At 49.9% G+C, this 16,393-nt stretch overlaps 1 protein-coding gene across 2 annotated transcripts in view; it reads right to left on the minus strand.

Moving 5' to 3' along the window:
• LOC147630284 (mitogen-activated protein kinase 15-like) overlaps positions 1-14,998 on the minus strand; it is a 68,616-nt gene extending 53,618 nt beyond the window's left edge. For both annotated transcript variants that reach the window (XM_086810133.1, XM_086810131.1), the window contains exons 1-4: positions 13,456-14,998; positions 12,936-13,344; positions 11,862-11,989; positions 11,694-11,753 (exon numbers count right to left, since the gene is read on the minus strand). In XM_086810133.1, coding sequence (XP_086666259.1) covers positions 11,694-11,753; positions 11,862-11,989; positions 12,936-13,344; positions 13,456-13,482 — 624 coding nt within the window. In that variant the 5' untranslated portion in view covers positions 13,483-14,998. The remainder of the gene's footprint in view (positions 1-11,693; positions 11,754-11,861; positions 11,990-12,935; positions 13,345-13,455) is intronic.
• Between the last annotated feature and the right edge of the window lie 1,395 nt (positions 14,999-16,393).

Raw genomic sequence — 16,393 nt, forward strand, 5'->3', positions numbered from 1 at the left:
GCGCAGCCAAAGCTCCATCAGAACCACCAGAGGTGTCAATCCACTCCTCAAAGCGAGACTCAATCTGCATAATGGAGGGGAGAACTTCCTCCCAAGTAACTGAAACAGGACAAGGAGAAGAAACAAGAGACTGAAAATAAGCATCAAACCTCTCTGGAAGCTTGGAGAGAAGCCGAATAGCCATATCTCAGTAGAGATATCCTTGCCACAAACAGAAAGCTCGTCCCGGAGATCTTTCATCTTCGAGATGAAAGCAGATAAAGATGTAAAGGCAAAAACCGATAAGTTTCATAAGCTGCTTTTCCAACGCCAAAATCCGACCCGGAGACTTAATCTCATAGAGATCTCCAAATGCCTTCCAAACTTCATGTGCAGCATCTGTTGTACGCACATGAGAGAGAACAGAATCCTGACAGTTCAACATCAGAAAGGAGAAAACACAACGATCATTCGCCAACCAAATATCAATCTGCGCCTAAGTCACACCACCGGAAGCAAGGGTGGGAGGGGTGGCATTGGCAGGTGTAACAAGCCAATCCCAGAGATCCACGCCACGCAAGGCTGATTTCACCTTCACCTTCCGCAAGGTATAGTTGGAACCATCCAACTTTGCAGACTCAGAGAACATATGAAGTGTAATCGGGGCAGCCATCAGAAAAGCTTGGGCTCAATCTCAGAAATATGTACAGTCTCGGAAGGAGTGTCCACCACAGGTACCAAGGTTGCCACCAAAGCCCGAACCACCACAATACCCCCTCTGCACAAAGGAATGTCCACTGGAGAGGAAAACGCAGCCAAAGAGGGGCTGCTGTCCTGAAAAAACAGGCCGCCTAGTTCCAAACTCCAAGTAGAAGAAAACGCCGATGAGAAATTACCTTCAGGCTGTAAGCAATGAAGCCAAAGTGAAGGGAAAGCAATCAGCAGAAGCTGTCCAGAAAACACAGCATCCAGAGGGCTGCAAATCTGAGAAAAACGCAGAGGTAAAGGGGCTGTAGATAGGGCTGAATCTGGGGCAGCAGAGAGAATCGCTGAACCGGGAGCGATGATACCATGAAAGAGTGCACAGAGCGGAAGCAAATAAGCACTAGAGTGTGCTGAGTAGAGAGTGCAAGAGAAAGAGAGATATGGAGCAACTATGCTGAATATACTGAAGTGATACAGTCCCAAGCAAGAGACAGAAAGAGTCTCATAAGTGAGGGAGCAAAAGAAAGACTAGGCAAGATGGAAAAGTGAGAGGCCAGCCCACCTATTTATAGGTAAGAAGGGCTGGCCGACTGGACATGCTAATACTGGCGACTGAGAAAATACATCCAGGCTGGGAAAAATCCCAGAAAAATACATAAAAAAGGGGTGGCCAGCCCACAATCAAGGGCCATGAAAAAGGGACCAAAAGGGACACCAAACATGGGCAGTTGCTGATGACATCTTGCTGGAGTTCTGTTCGACGGAGGACAGTACGGTGGACCTCTTCACGAAGTCGCTCTCTCAGGACTTGCTCAGGCGGCACCCCAGCTCCCAGTGGTTGGTTACACAACCAGGAGCTGAGAGGGGGTGTTAGAAGTCATCTCCTGTCTAGTTTTATACACCAGGGCCTTTGTTGTGGGTGTGCCCGCCCTTATGAGATGTTTTCACATTTTTCCCCACTCTCCGCATTTTTTCCCATTTTTCTGAGGCTTGGGAGGGCTGCCAGAGGGTGCCAAGAGCAGTACAGTGCTGGCCGACTGGGTGTTTATCAGTCGTGGGCACTCTTGCTGCTGGCCGACTGGTTTTGATCAGTCGTGGGCACCAGATTGCTGGCCGACTGCATTTATGCAGTCGTGGGACCTTTTTCTTCAGTCGTGGACACTTTAGTGCTGGCCGACTGCCCTCTAGGGAGGTATATATAGGCCCCCAGCCCCCATACCTCATTTGTATCATTTCTCGGGATCTTCTTGTGTATATAGAGCAGAGTTACACGCCTACATCTCTCTCTCTCTCTTGTGCTGTTTTTCTGCCTGCGTTTTTGCTCGTGTTCCCAGATTTGGTCATCATCTCCGCTGCGTATTCTGACAGTTTTGTAACATTTCATCTTCTGAGACCAAATTGAAGGGCCCGATATGTTCAATTTTTGGGGCTCTTTCAAAAATTGGCATGTCATGGAACCATTGATGCTTCCTAGATCAATGGGAGTCACCCCCATGGGTTACGAGGCGACAGTACCACCTTGCGGCACCCCAACAGCACTTGGCATCGACAAGCAGCACCATGCTTTGCCTTCCGCTCCACTCGACTTCTCCGAAGCACTGTCTACATCGTCCATGTGCTCCATCAAATATCTACATGTTGACACTCCAGAAGTTCCACATAAAGCACTGTCTACATCATCCATGTGCTCTGTCAAATATCTACATGTTGACACTCCAGAAGTTCCACATGAACTAGGCGACAGTACCGCCTTGCTGCACCGTCGCCTATTGATGCTTCCTACATCAATGGGAGACACCCCCATGGGGTTACGAGGCCACTGTACCGCCTTGCGACAGACACCTCCATGGGGTTACGAGACAACAGTACCGCCTTGCGACACACCCCCATGGGGTTACGAGGCAACAATACCGCCTTCCAACGGCACTCGACGTCGACAAGCAGCACCATGGTTTGCCTTCCGCTCCACTCAACTTCTCCAAAGCACTGTCTACATCATAGATGTGCTCCATCAAATATCTACATGTTGACACTCCAGAAGTTCCACATGAACTAGAAGATATGATTGATTTCAAGGAAAGGCAACTTAGGAATAAGGTGATCCCTCAGTATAAAATTAAGCGGAAAGATAGGGCAGAGGAGGACTCAACTTGGAAGATAGTTACTAGTATAGAGCATAGGTTCCCCTATTTTCTTTCTTAGACAAATTCTATTTCCAAAAGTGGAAACATCTAAGGAGGGGAAGTATATTATGTACCTAGAGCTAATCCTCGGATTGGCTCTCTGCCTAGACCAAAGTTTCTACTCTGGCCATGGACATGGCAGATCATAGATAGTCTTGCGGAGGGCCCCTGTGGGCACAGGTTGGTGGTATGGGATGTCAAGTTGACTGGCATGCATTTGTGGAGTGGAACCTTAGCCCCTAGCTCGGGCGTGGATCGAAGTATTGATCCTACGGTTGGGTGGTGAGCTTGCCTACACCCCTTCTGTTTGGTTTTCTCTAATTACGCCTGGGAGACCTTTTACAATGAATATGGTATATTCATGAAGTCACAAATGTGGATATGGTATATTCATGAAGATGAATGTTTGGTGGATCATGAACATGAATGTTTGATGGGTGAGCGTCGTTAACGTTTTTTTTTTTTTTCCGAGAAAAGATCCTTTCATTAGTTATATAAAAAACGCCCGTAGGGCTACAAAAAATCTCTCCTGCTCATAAGAGAAAAAGAGCAGGGAATACAACATGGCAGCCCGGGAGACTCTCCCTAGGTGCTGCAAAATACAAGCATCAGCACAATGGACTGAGAGGCTAAATCATACAATAGGGGGGGGGAAGAGCCAAACAGGTGGCCTGTAGTGCCAACGGGGGGATCCCGTGTGTAAGGTGTAGAAGGGGCCACAACGCCAAGTGGTGTGAAAGGCCTGGCGCCGCAAGATCGCCTCATCCGAGTCTCCCCGGATGCGGTCGTACTGTCCTCGCAGGGTGTGGATCAACTCCTGCCAAATCCCCCGTACAGTCTCTGCTGGTGGCTCCAATCTCCCCTCAAAGGCCGTGAAGCACCGGGCCCTCCAGGTGAACCAGATGGTGAGGCTGCTGAGGAGCTCCCATCGTAAATCCCTCTCCTGTGTCCAGCTGGCGGACGAGAAATCCGGTGCCGGAACCAGGCGAGGCTGGCCCCTAATAAATCTGATGGCCTGACTGCCCTGCTCCATCTCATAGCCCATCGCAGGCCCTGACGAGGTCGACCAAGCAGCGGCACCCCACGTAAACATACCCTCTGGAGAGAGGGGAGCCAAAATACGCAGCATCCGCAGCCAAATCTGCTGCGCCTGAGGGCAATCCCAAAGGCAATGTCTCTGTGTCTCCATAGGGTGGCCGCATCGGACGCAGGCCGCCGGAAGACCGCTGTAAACAAGCCAAGTGCCAACTGCTGAGCCCCTGTGGGCGACCAGCCACTGAAAAGTCGAGATCCTGCGGGCCTGTCGACTAGCCCAGAGCCGAGCCCAAAAATCCTCCAGGAACTCCTATGAGAGTCCCTGCAGACGCCAATGCCCCGCTGCCGCTGGAGAGACCGTCCTCCTCGCACTCGTACTCCCCGGGGTCCCACTGTAGCCGGGCCAAAGGGCGCGCTGCATATGCCCATATGCGCCAATCCGGGAGCACATCTGCAGGGTCGGGGTCAATATGCCACTTCCGAGAAGCGGCGGCCACTACCCGAATCCTCTGAAAGGTGCACTCTGCAACCAAAGGCGACTCCATCTCCACTCTCTGGAGTCTGCCCTCATCCTAAATCTCATAGTAGAGGCAACCGCCATCCTCAGTGCAAGCTCTGACTGCAATCAGGATCTCCAACTATGTAAAGGCTCCCATCCACCGTGGGGCCACTGGCTCAAGAGGCGTGAACCACTCCTCTGTGAGTGCCTCCTGGATATCATCCCTCATAATCAATCCCCCTCTGAAGTGACTCAGCCTCTCCACCTGGATCTCCTCTGGGAGACTGCAGAAGGTCTGCCAGTCTCCAAAACTACGAGCTGGGCCTGCCGCTAAAGGTCCCCAGGCTAGACGAGGCCGAGAACCCAGCATATGACCCTGCTCCATGCGAACCGCTGGGCTCCAGATGAGCGGCTGTCTGGCCCACTCCTCAACACAAGAAGGAGGTCGCTGAGAGAGCCCCGGTCTCAGAAGTTCCCAAGCTCTCAGGATACTCAAAGCAAATCTGTCCTCCCATCCTCTACTGAGGCCTGTCCTCCTCATCTCTATGAAGATCCAGCGAATCTCTGGTGCCGAAGTACCCCCTGTTGGGGGCGCCCGAGCCTGCAGCCGCTGCAAGAGGAGCTCTTTCCAAGGCTCGGCGCCTGGAAGCAACCCCCGAACAATAAGCTTCCCCAATAAGGCTCTACTCTGATCGACTGGATCTACAATGCCCAAACCTCCCTGAGCGAACGGAAGTGTAATAACTGCCCATGCAACCTTTGCCCGAGCTGGCTGACCGTCCCGCCCAGACCACAAAAAGTTCCTGATCAGCCTCTGTACCTGGCTGATGCAAGAGCTCGAGAAAATCCAGCAAGACGTAATGTACCACATGGTCGCTAACAGCACCTGATTTGCCCCTTCCGGCCAAGGATAGTCGAGCTGTACTCCAATACAAAAGCTTCTTCCGAATGCTCAGAAGAAGAGGGGCAATCTGCTGCTCAGGTGACAAATCTAGGCCAATCTAGCATCCCAAATACCGCACTGCTGTGCCTGGAGGAATCCATCTAAAACCGGGGTCCGGGCTCCATGCCGAAGTGGGAGCACTACTGATCCAAAAGGCCACTGTCTTGCGCCAATTGATCAATGCTCCAGAAGCTGCACTAAAACCTGGAGCGACTGCTCTGCCCGATGAAGATTGGCCTCTTGGCCATGCAAAAATAAGCCCGTGTCATCTGCAAACTCAGCATCAAGCAGGTCCTCCCCCCGGACTGGGAGCTGCAGTCCTCTCAAACCAACCTCCTCTGCCGTCAAATACATGCTCATAGCCTCCGCAAAGAAGAGAAAAAGAAAAGGAGCGAGGGGACACCCCTGACGGACTGATCTGGTCAGCTCAAAACTTGGCCCCTGTCCTCCTGCAATCAGCACCTGGCTGCGAGTTGTGGAATACAGAGCCGCCATCCCTCTGATCCATCCTGGCTCAAAGCCCAGGCGAAGCATAGTGCCCTCTAAGAAACCCCAATCAACTCTATCGTATGCCTTCTCAAAATCGAGAAGCATCACGACCAAGTCCTCGCCAAGAAATCTAGCTCGGGCCGTCGCCTCCCAGAAAGTAAAGATGTTGTCAAGGATACTGCGCTCCTTGACAAATCCTGTCTGAGTAGCATGAATCAACTCCCCCAAGAAGGGCTGGATCCTCAAACTCAAGGCCTTTGCTAAGACCTTGTAGACAGTATTGAGGATCGTAATAGGCCTCCAATGCCGAATATCATCTGATACTCCCTCCCCCTTGGGGATAAGATAGATCAAGCCCTCTGAAAAGCTCTGCAGCATCACCCCAGTGTCCAAAACATGCTGAAAGCCCTTCCGGAGGCCTGGCCCCAAAAGGTCCCAATAGCGCATAAAAAAGGCCGGCGTCAGTCCGTCCTCCCCTGGGCAACTATGTCGCGACAGGACCCTCAAGGCCTCGGCAAGCTCAATCTCTGACAGAGGCGCACCTAGAACTGTACGCATCCGGTCTGTGACCCTCCTCTGCACATGGGCCCACACAGTCTGTCTCCATACATCTCGATCCTCAGTGGCTGGCTCCGCTGAAAGCAGGTCTCTATAAAATGCAGTGGCAATGGCTCTAATCTCCCCAAGCTCAGTAGCTACCGATCCATCCGGTCTACCAAGCTGGCGGACTCCTGCTCGCGCATGACGGGGTCCAGTGATCTCAAAAAACTCTCCAGTCACTCTATCACCAAGCTGCGTCCACTGAGAGGCCTGACGACGATAGTAAAACTCGTGTCTCTGCTCCTCTACCTCTCTAACCTCCTGGCGTGCCTGGCGCAGCTGGGACGCCACCCACTCACATGCAGGCTGCTGCTCCTGAAGGCGCTGTAGCGAAGCAAGGCTGCGTCTCAGCCGATGCTCCCGCTCGCGAATCTCTCCCAGCCGTGTCAAAGCTGCAGCGTGAAGAAAGGAGCTAAGATCGGTGAGTCCTTGGGCACACTGGCCCGCTGCATCCTGGTCAGAGCACTGACTATCATGCCAGATCCTCTCAATGTCCTCAGCGAGACTGGGATCTGTAAGTATCCTCTCTGGGATCCTCAACTGCAAGCTGGGCTCCCGTGTCCCCTCCTCCAATGTCAATATAACTGGCGCATGATCTGAAAATGAGGTGCCAGCGAGAATGCCGACGGAGCCCCCTCGCTCCCCTAACCAGTCGCCCACATAAAAGCGATCAATCCGTGATAGATTAGTCCCTCCCTGCCAGCGATCCGACCGAGAGAAACTAAGCCCCATGCTGCCATGCATCAGTGATCCTCAGTGACATGCAAAACCGATCCCAAGCTGCAAGCTCCGTGCCGTGCACTGTAACATGACTGCCTCCCACCCTATCTGCCGGGTCCTCAAGCATGTTGAAGTCTCCCCCGACACACCAATGTGCGGCCTCTGGCAATGCATCCGTAACCTGGGTCCAGAACTCTGCTCTGGCACTAGCATGATTGGGCGCATAGACGTTGAGCACGCCCAATAGCTCATCATGCATCCTCAGAATGACATACTGTGCTCTACCAAGCACAATGATCCCTCGATCCACAATGGCCTGCCGCCATACATCTGCAATGACCATGCATACTCCTCCCTGTCCACCCAAAGGACCAAACCCTGCAGACCAAAAAGTGTCCCATCTACCAGGCATCACCGAACCGTATCTCCGGATCCTGCTCTCACCCAAGTGGTGCTCCTGCATCATCAAAATATCAATGCTGCCACCAACCAGGCATCTCTGAAGCTCCTGCCTCAAGCAACCACGATATCGTATAAAGTGTGCTCCGCCAAGGCCCTGTACATTCCATGAGATGATCCTCATGGATGTCCTGCTGAGGTGGATGCTGTCTCAGCCGTGCGGCGGGCCTTCGAAAGCGGCTTGGATGGAGAGTAGTCCCCATCCGAGCGGCTGCGAATCTGCCCACCCGGTGTACTGCAAGAATCCCGGATCAGGCGCCAGTGGCTATGGCCCATGGCGACTGCCTCCTGCTCTGACAGAGAAACCTCGTGTATACACACATATCCAGGGTCGCGTGCTAAGTCGGCCACTATGCGCACGACCAAATGCCGAATCCCTGAGGTATCCACACCCTCGGGATCCAAGAAAAAATGAGCCAACTCCCAAAGTCGGCCTATCACATCTGTCACCTCCAGATCGCTCATGTGATGAGAAAACTCAACACCCTGAGTCTTCAAAGTGCTGAGAGTGAGCTCTAGAGTCCACTCCCGGTCGCAAGGGCCACATAGAGGGAAAGAGAAGGCCACCGCTGAGTCTAGTGCCTCCTCTCCGCGGGCCGGACGTATCACTACATGAACTCGGATGGGTGCTGGCTCATGGGGGCCCTCTACTCCAAAAAGCCGTGTGAAAGTATAATCAAAAGCCTCCGAGCGCTGTCTAATGCCAAGGCGACTCAGCCGACTGCGGATAGATGAAATCCGTGAAGCCCTAATCGGCATAGGTCTCCTCTGTGATGCTCGAGCGAGATTCAGCGCTCTCCGGACTGCAGGTGAACGCCAGGGAACCGCCAGGGCCTCCCGGGAGGGAGAGGCGGGCGGAGGGGGAGGAGGGGGAGGCGAGGGGGATGGAGAGGGAGCCGCTGCCGAAACCGGAGCAGAGACGGGAGGAGGCGATGGTGGAATCGAGGCGGTGGGGGGGGGGGGGGGGTGGGGGGGGTGAAGGAGGGGGTGCTGGCATCTCCTGGTCCTCAGTCGTCGCCGCGGGGGTCTCCTCCTCGAGGGGAGAAAAGCTGTTCCTCACGGGAACCCAGTGAGGCTGAGACTGTGGCTGCTGCTGCAACGGTCTCTGGGCGTGCTGCTGTGGCTGTCTCCCTCGGCGGCGCCCCTGTCCAGGCTGCCACTCCGAGGTCTCTGTGGCCTGAGCAGGTGTCCCGGAGGCAGCCTGCCGAGCCGAATCTGTGGGCGGGCCATCAGTAGCCTGCTGCTGTGGTGAGGGTCGGGGTCTCCTGCGAGGGCAGGCCTTGGCCAGATGACCGACCTGCCTGCAAATGAAGCACTGATTCGGGAGCCCCGAAAACTCCACTCTCTGATCTATCCATCCCCCCCCTATCCTAGGTAGCTGAATGACCTTAGGAAGGGAGGAGATGTCAGACACCAACACTCTGACCGAAGGTAGCCCAGCTGCTCTGGCCACCACTGAAGCTGCTGAGGGGCCAGTCTCTAGTACTGAGCCCACCAATGCTCCGAGCCTGGAGAGGAGCGGAAGATACTCCCGACGGAGTCCAGGGAAGCAAACTGTAACATGGAAGAGGCGCTCTCCCTGCTCCGCCGCTGCTGGGTCAAATCCATGCTACCAAGGTCTGAAGAAAGCCCGAGCACCCCTGATGTCCAGGGGACTCATGGCAAGGACCTTGGCAACGCTCTGGGCGGCCTCGAACTCGATCTGATAATGTCCCCGGCCCAGGAGCTGTACATCCAGGATCTTGCCCACATCTGCAAGAAGGCGGGCCTGAAGAAGATCCCTGATCTCCCCTCTGCTGGGGCGAGTGCCAGATGGTGGAATGAGCCTGGAGGCGTTCCACCTCTGCGGTGAGGCTCGCTTCCTCTTCCGGCGAAAGAGAAAGCCTGATGGGGATGTCCTCGGGGGCGGGCGAGGGGGCTGCGGATGAGTCCCTCTAAGGCGAGGCGGGAGGAGTCTCCATCAGAGTCTGAAGCTCAGGCGAAGGCGAGGCAAAAGCGGAAATCCTGCAGGAAACGGGCTGCACACAGAGAGGCGGAAGACCGGAGGAAAAGGAAAAAACAAAACCCCCTGGGGGTGAAAAACAGCACGAAAGAGGAGGGAGGGGGCGAAAAGTCGAAGGAGAAGCCTTGGGGGGGGGGGGGGGGGCAGCAACGCGAAAGGGAGGGGGGGCGGGGCGCTGCTGAAGAGAGGTGGGCGCGAAAAAAAAAGGCGAAGAGGCTAGGAGGGGGGGGCGAGATGGCGAGGAGGGGGGGGACGCAGCAGCGAGGAAGGGGGGGCGCAAGAGGGCGAGTACGCAAGAAGAAGGGGGGGGCGCAATGGCAAGAAGAGGGGGGGGGGGCGCAGAAGCGATGGCAGGCGGGGGGAGGAAGGAAAGGGGCGAGCAGCGCGAGCGCAGGGGTGATGGCGGGAGCTTCAGCAATTTTGGCCGAACCAGCAGTATCATTTATGTCGACAATCGAGCGTCGTTAACGTTTGGTCAGTCAAAACCGTGAATTGCTATATTCACACCGGCAAATTTTACTTGGCTTGGCTCATGCTCAAGTTTTCTCAAAGACACAAGTTCACCATCGTGAGCATTGGGAGAAGAAGTGGGCAACACATTCATCCAGTTCCCATGGGTACATACGGCATACCGTTCTTGAAGATTCATACGGACGAACATACATTCTGATGGAATGGTTATAATATATTTGTTGATGGCCATCTTTTTGCCAATAAGGTTTAAAATTCAGCCTTATATGGTGATAATGTAAAGTTACAACAGTACCATGTAATAGGATTTACTTAATAATTTTAAACAACTATTCTCATAAAAAAAGGAGTGTGTAAAGAGAGAAGAAGTTGGAGCCATGGGCCAAGCCAAGCATGCTTTTGGCTAAACAACTCCACGTTGCCTCATATTTTTCACTCATGGCCAGTTCAGAGAGGTAGGCATGAGAGATGGGGTCATTTGTGCGACCACCACACTTTAGACACGCGTCATTGTTCATGTAAGAACAACCATTGCCTATTAAAGCCAGTAAAAAGTATGGTCATAGTCCAAAAGAAATTCCCCCTCTCCAAAACACTATTCAAACTATATATAAATCAGCTGGCAAATTTCATTAATAAATGGCGAGGGCTCTAGCTATACCAGGTTATTATTCCCCCTAAAAATCAAATGATTACAACACTGTAAGAAAATAGATCGAATACAAAATGGTGCAATAGAGCATGCTATGCATCCATCATAAATGTGCCTGTTTTTAATGTGTGTCATAGAAGCACTCCCTTCACATATATTGTTATTGCATCAGCTGCCAAGCATGAGGAGCATCTTAAGATGTGCACTAGAGCTGAGGCACATCCATAATCAGAGTTATGCAGATTTCCAACAACATACACAATAGGTTGGGTAGTTGCTGCATTTTGAATGAGTTTGGACAAGACTTTCATTGTTATCTCTGTTCTCTCTCAAACCTAAAATAAAAGTCTTACACTTCTGTCACATGCCGCACACCATATGAGGTAGCTTTTGAGACACTACTTATGTTATTGTCCAGCCGCACATAGGAACATGTGGATGTTGCCAACAGAATTACAAAGACATCCGCAAAGATTTTGATTTTAAATAAGCAACCAATAAGTGATGCACATGCCATTTACAAACACCACAAGGATCTACATAGAAGTACAAGGTGGGTGATTAAATAAGCAGTGGAGCTGCTGTTACCCATACTGTCAACCCTCCTACCTTCCCACAAACCCAAACCCCCTCCGCCCCCCCCCCCCCCCCCCCCCCCCAAAAAAAAAAAAAAAAAAAACAGGCCTGACCACATTATCAGTGAAAGGTGACACAGGAACCAAGAGTACAAGTGTGAAAATGTGGGAAAAGATCAAGAATGTAGAAGAAAGATTAGAGGTAAACAGTGTTGACTCCAACAATTATCCCTGAGCTGTATCACACAAGGCTTCATCCTCATGTTAATACATGAGGATCACACAAGGCTTGATCCTCATGTTAATACATGTACACTTTTACAACATAGTCATTTTCTAAAACCTACCAGTTGAAATGGCAAGAAAATGCAGAGAACTTACTTTAGAAAAGAAAGAGCCACAAAGCTCTGGAGCCCTGTACCACCTTGTTGCAACATAGTCCTGCATAGCATTTTGTTAGATCACCTCTGTCAATCAAATCTGGACCAAGAAGTTCTGCTAAATATAGCATAGAGTTTAAACAACCCTGTAAAGCTTGTCAAGCTATACCGTCCAAAATATTGCCATTGGAGTGTCTTGAAAGGCTACACGAGCCAAACCGAAATCGCATATCTTGAGCTTGCAGTCCGCATTAGCCAAAACATTCTTTGGTTTCAAGTCCCGATGAAACACATTTGCTGCAAAACCACTTGCCCGTCAAAATAATATCTAGAATCTCAGAAATAAAGAAATGAAATCTATTTTCTGAAGAAATGACCACCTTTAACACAAGATCTTTTAGGCATTCAATCAACCACAAGAACAAAATCTTGCACACCAGGAGCGCTCTTGACAATGCTTGGGCACCTTCACAAAGCCATTGGCAGGCAGAGGACCCTGGCCAGAACTTTTCTAATTGTTTGGACAAATGTGATCAGCATGCCAGTGTTTACGCAGCCTTGGCCTTTTTTGTGGTTCTAATCTGATATTGTGGGGTTGTATGGGCGTTCGCCATTATTTGGTTCTAACCCAGCAGCCTCAGGGTATTGACCAGGTCTTAACACATTGTGGTTGGCTCCCATGACCAGGTTTTGTTACAGCTTGATTGGCTCACCAACCTGAACCTAAAGCAGCCAGCACAAGCCACTTAACCAACGAGCTAAGACTGGTTATGCACGGCCTGGCTGCCCATCCCATGAGCAGGATTGGGAGGGATGGGCAACTTGGCTGTGGCATCCCCTTTACACACAGGGTTGCCCAACAAACAATGTGCAAGGCCCCTTGCAATGCACCCCAAACAGTCAGTGGAAAGGAACAACGGCATAGTATGGTTTTGCATTGAGTTGAAGCACATCAGGACACCATTTGCCCTCATTAGATGGTCAAAGCCCAGCCCGTCAAGGAAGATGCCCACCAACTATCAGCTCCATTTTAAAGAGCCAGCATTTCGCTTACCGCCAATTGTTTGGACAAGGGGTAGCACCCACACATTCTGTAACCTCATTCGTAATTGCCAAGAAGGGTGATGAGCACCCATTCAGAGTGCAACAGGCACAAGGTTTGCTATTGAAACAAAATTCGCGAGCATCTGAAAAAGCCCTGAAAGCAGATGGAAAACTGTGACTATAGCATGTTGAAGCCCACCTGTGTGGATGTATTTCAAGGCCCGTAAAAGCTGGTAAAGAAAGAACTGATAGTGCTCCGGGGTCAAGTCATCATTTGCCTTAATCACCTGATGCAGATCTGACTCCATAAGTTCAAATATAACATAGATATCCTTGAAATCACGTCCTGAGGGTGGAAGCATGATGTGCTTGATTTCCACTATGTCAGGATGCCGTAGAAGCCGGAGAAGTTTCACTTCTCGAAGGATTCTTGTGGCGTCTGAGACGTGTTCGAAGATGTCATTGATCCTCTTGATAGCTACTTTCTCACCAGTGTGTGTATCTAGGGCAGAGCAGACAATGCCATAGCTACCCTTGCCTATAATCTCCTGAATTTTGTAGCGATTAGCATCACCGTACTCTGTAAAAAACTCAGTTTCCACATTGCTCTGCAAAACAAATCCAATGTTACACTTACTGAGTCTCACAAACTTGCATACTTCAAATCACTAGGAGAGAGAGGAATCAAAACCAGGAGAACAATGAGAAGGTTGTCTCACCTTGCGGCGTTGATCAGCAGGTTGCATATTGTTTTTCTGCTTCTGCACTGAAACCCTAATTTTCAGGCAAGACTCCTTGCACCTAAGCCTTATATTTCAGGGTACTAATCTCAAAGAATTTCTCAGGGTAGCACGGCCCCTCTCCTGCTCAATTGGAAACCCTGATACCTCGAACAACCTCGAGTGAGAAGCTGTGTTTTGTGCCCAATCCCAAGCCAGAAAACCTTCAAGACTGTACAGATGGCGGGAAGGCGATCATCTTGATGCTGCCGGAGACGTGACAGAGAGCCATGGGTGAGGCCACATCTGTAGACCCTAACTGATTCGGAGCTGGAGCGAACGAGGTGTGATGCGCAGGAAAGGGAAGACGGTTAAAGCCATGGATTTATGGGCGCCATCGAGGGGTCAGGAAAAAATTAGGGTTGCAGAATAAGGAGGCTTGAAGGAGAGGCAGCGGTATGGTAAGCTAGGGTTGCAAATAAGGGAAGGGACAGCTGTGGAGATATGGCAAAATAGCGTTACAGATACATTGGAGTTACAAAAAGGAAAGAAATGCAAGGAGAGAACAGCAAATCTAGATCTGATGACGAGGTAGGTGGAATTAACTTAGCCATTGCAGTGTTGTTTGTTGTTGTTGTTGTTGTTGTTGTTGTTGTGTGTGCAGAGAGAGAGAGAGAGTTGTCTGGGGACAACCACACAGCTAGCTGTTGTGTGTTGTTGTGCGTGTAAAGAAGTGTTTGCACTGAGAGAGAGAGAGAGAGAGAGAGGGAGAGAGATTTCTGGGCACAGCCACGTACACAGAGCTAGCTGGGGGATCAATTGCAGCAGGTGAGAGTATTGATGCATACAGCAGGTGAGGGATGGACAGTCGGTTGAGAGAGAGAGAGAGAGAGAGAGAGTTGTGGGCGATACAGTTCGAGGCTCTCCGAAGAGACCACGTCACATGATCACACGCGTCTCACGCCTCTCGGAACCCCGGGTGCCGAATGAGACCGCCCAACAGTCGGTTGCGTTTGAGACCGAAGGATTGTGTGTCTATTCCACGAGCCATACATCAATATGGATGGAAGGCAACCTGGTCTACGCTACTGTGGCTTCCGCCTGTACCTCTCTCTCCAGCCACCATTACGGTTAACCCTACAGTGGCTTCCGCCTGCACCTCCTCATCACCCACGCTCTTGCTTCCCGTGCCTGACCTCCGCCCCTTCCGCTTCCCTTTCTAAGGTTCTACCTCGGCCGCCCAGCTTCGCTCCACCTTACCACCAAGATCCTACCGCCTCTACCTTCGTCCTCCTCCTTGTGTGCCCTAAAGTCCTCCTGCTCGGGATACTCCTTTGCATGTCTCACCAATCGCCCCCTCCTTAGCCCTGGCTCTTATTGAGCACGAGAAATCTATACAGCCATTCATTGCATACCGCACACCAGAGAGTCTCTCCTTGATCTTCCCTAGACAGTATTAAATTTATCCAACCTTATGCCAAAACGAGTACTTTACCTTGAAACTCTCTTTCTTTTGGGGTATTTATCTAATTATAACCAACTTATGAAACTCTCTTCTTTTTTGGGTATTTATCTAATTATAACCAACTTGTGAAACTCTCTTCTTTTTTGGGTATTTATCTAATTATAACCAACTGTGGTCCTACTAGTGTCGCGACGCGTCTATGGGTAGGAGCTAGACACACTATTAAAGAAGAACCCAATAAAATGATGACAATCTTAACACACCTGAACACGGCTTCAAAACAATCTTCGGACAACTGGATTATCTCTCCTTATACCCCTTGCCTCCATCTGGCAAAATAAATGCAAGATAAAAACATTAGCATTGAAGATATAATTATCATTGAAAAAAAGAAGGATAAGGAAAGAACCTTACAAAACTCATTTGGTGGATCAATATTTGAGGCGAACGGTGTTTGTATAGGCTCGTAAACTGCAAATCGAAAAATTATGTATTGTCCAATGCCTATGCACCAAAAATCTAACTTATAGGCTTTTCATAGTCCACAAACATTAAACGTACATGAAATTGATCCGCATTCTTAGATTATAAATTCCCAGGAGCCCAAAGCTCTTGTTTGTAAGTGTCTCGACCATACAAACCCAACAATAATCTGGGTTCTAAAAAATAAAGATATTCCCTGTTGCAAAAAGAATGTTTCAATAAAAAATATAAGTTAATCAAATAAAACACATAAGTTACATAAAAAGGAAGTTTCTATATATATATATATATATATATATATATATATATTCCCTGTTGCAAAAAGAATATTTCAATAAAAATATAAGTTAATCAAATAAAACACATAAGCTACATAAAAAGGAAGTTTCTATATATATATATACCGTAAAACACCAATGCTCTCTAATAGTTCAATAATTAGAGATGTTGTTACTTATCCTTCCCAAAATGGAGGATCTACAATTCAGCCATAAATATTAAATAGATCTTGAAAAACAATAATACTTGTATTATAGCAAACGTCCAAAAAAATTACCTTCAATATCTTGTCCATCACCATGAAAATGATCTCCTTGCCACATCCATCCTAAGCAATATACCCCAAATATCAAATATAACTCTCTCTCTCTCTATGTGTGTGTGTGTGTGTGTGTGTGTGTGTGTGTGTGTGTGTGTGTGCGCGCGCGCCCGCGCGCTCAATAGCTTGAGCCCTTGCAAGGGATAATATAATGGCATTGTATATAAAAGCAATCCAAAAGCAAACGAAGACTCTCGCTCTCTCACACACACACATAGTACAACCTTTTAAAATGTCTCTAAGCATGTGGCTTGCAATAACCACATTCTAATGTGTACATAAGATAGCATTACAGATGACCTCTCAACCAAAACACATTCAAACGTGCACACACTCACAAAGTTAATATGCGTGTGTCACAAAGTTAATATGTGTGTGTGTGTGTGTATTAA

This window comes from Cibotium barometz, chromosome 16, assembly GCF_041138505.1.
Source record: "Cibotium barometz isolate CiBa-2024 chromosome 16, ASM4113850v1, whole genome shotgun sequence".
Classification (NCBI taxonomy): Eukaryota; Viridiplantae; Streptophyta; class Polypodiopsida; order Cyatheales; family Cibotiaceae; genus Cibotium; species Cibotium barometz.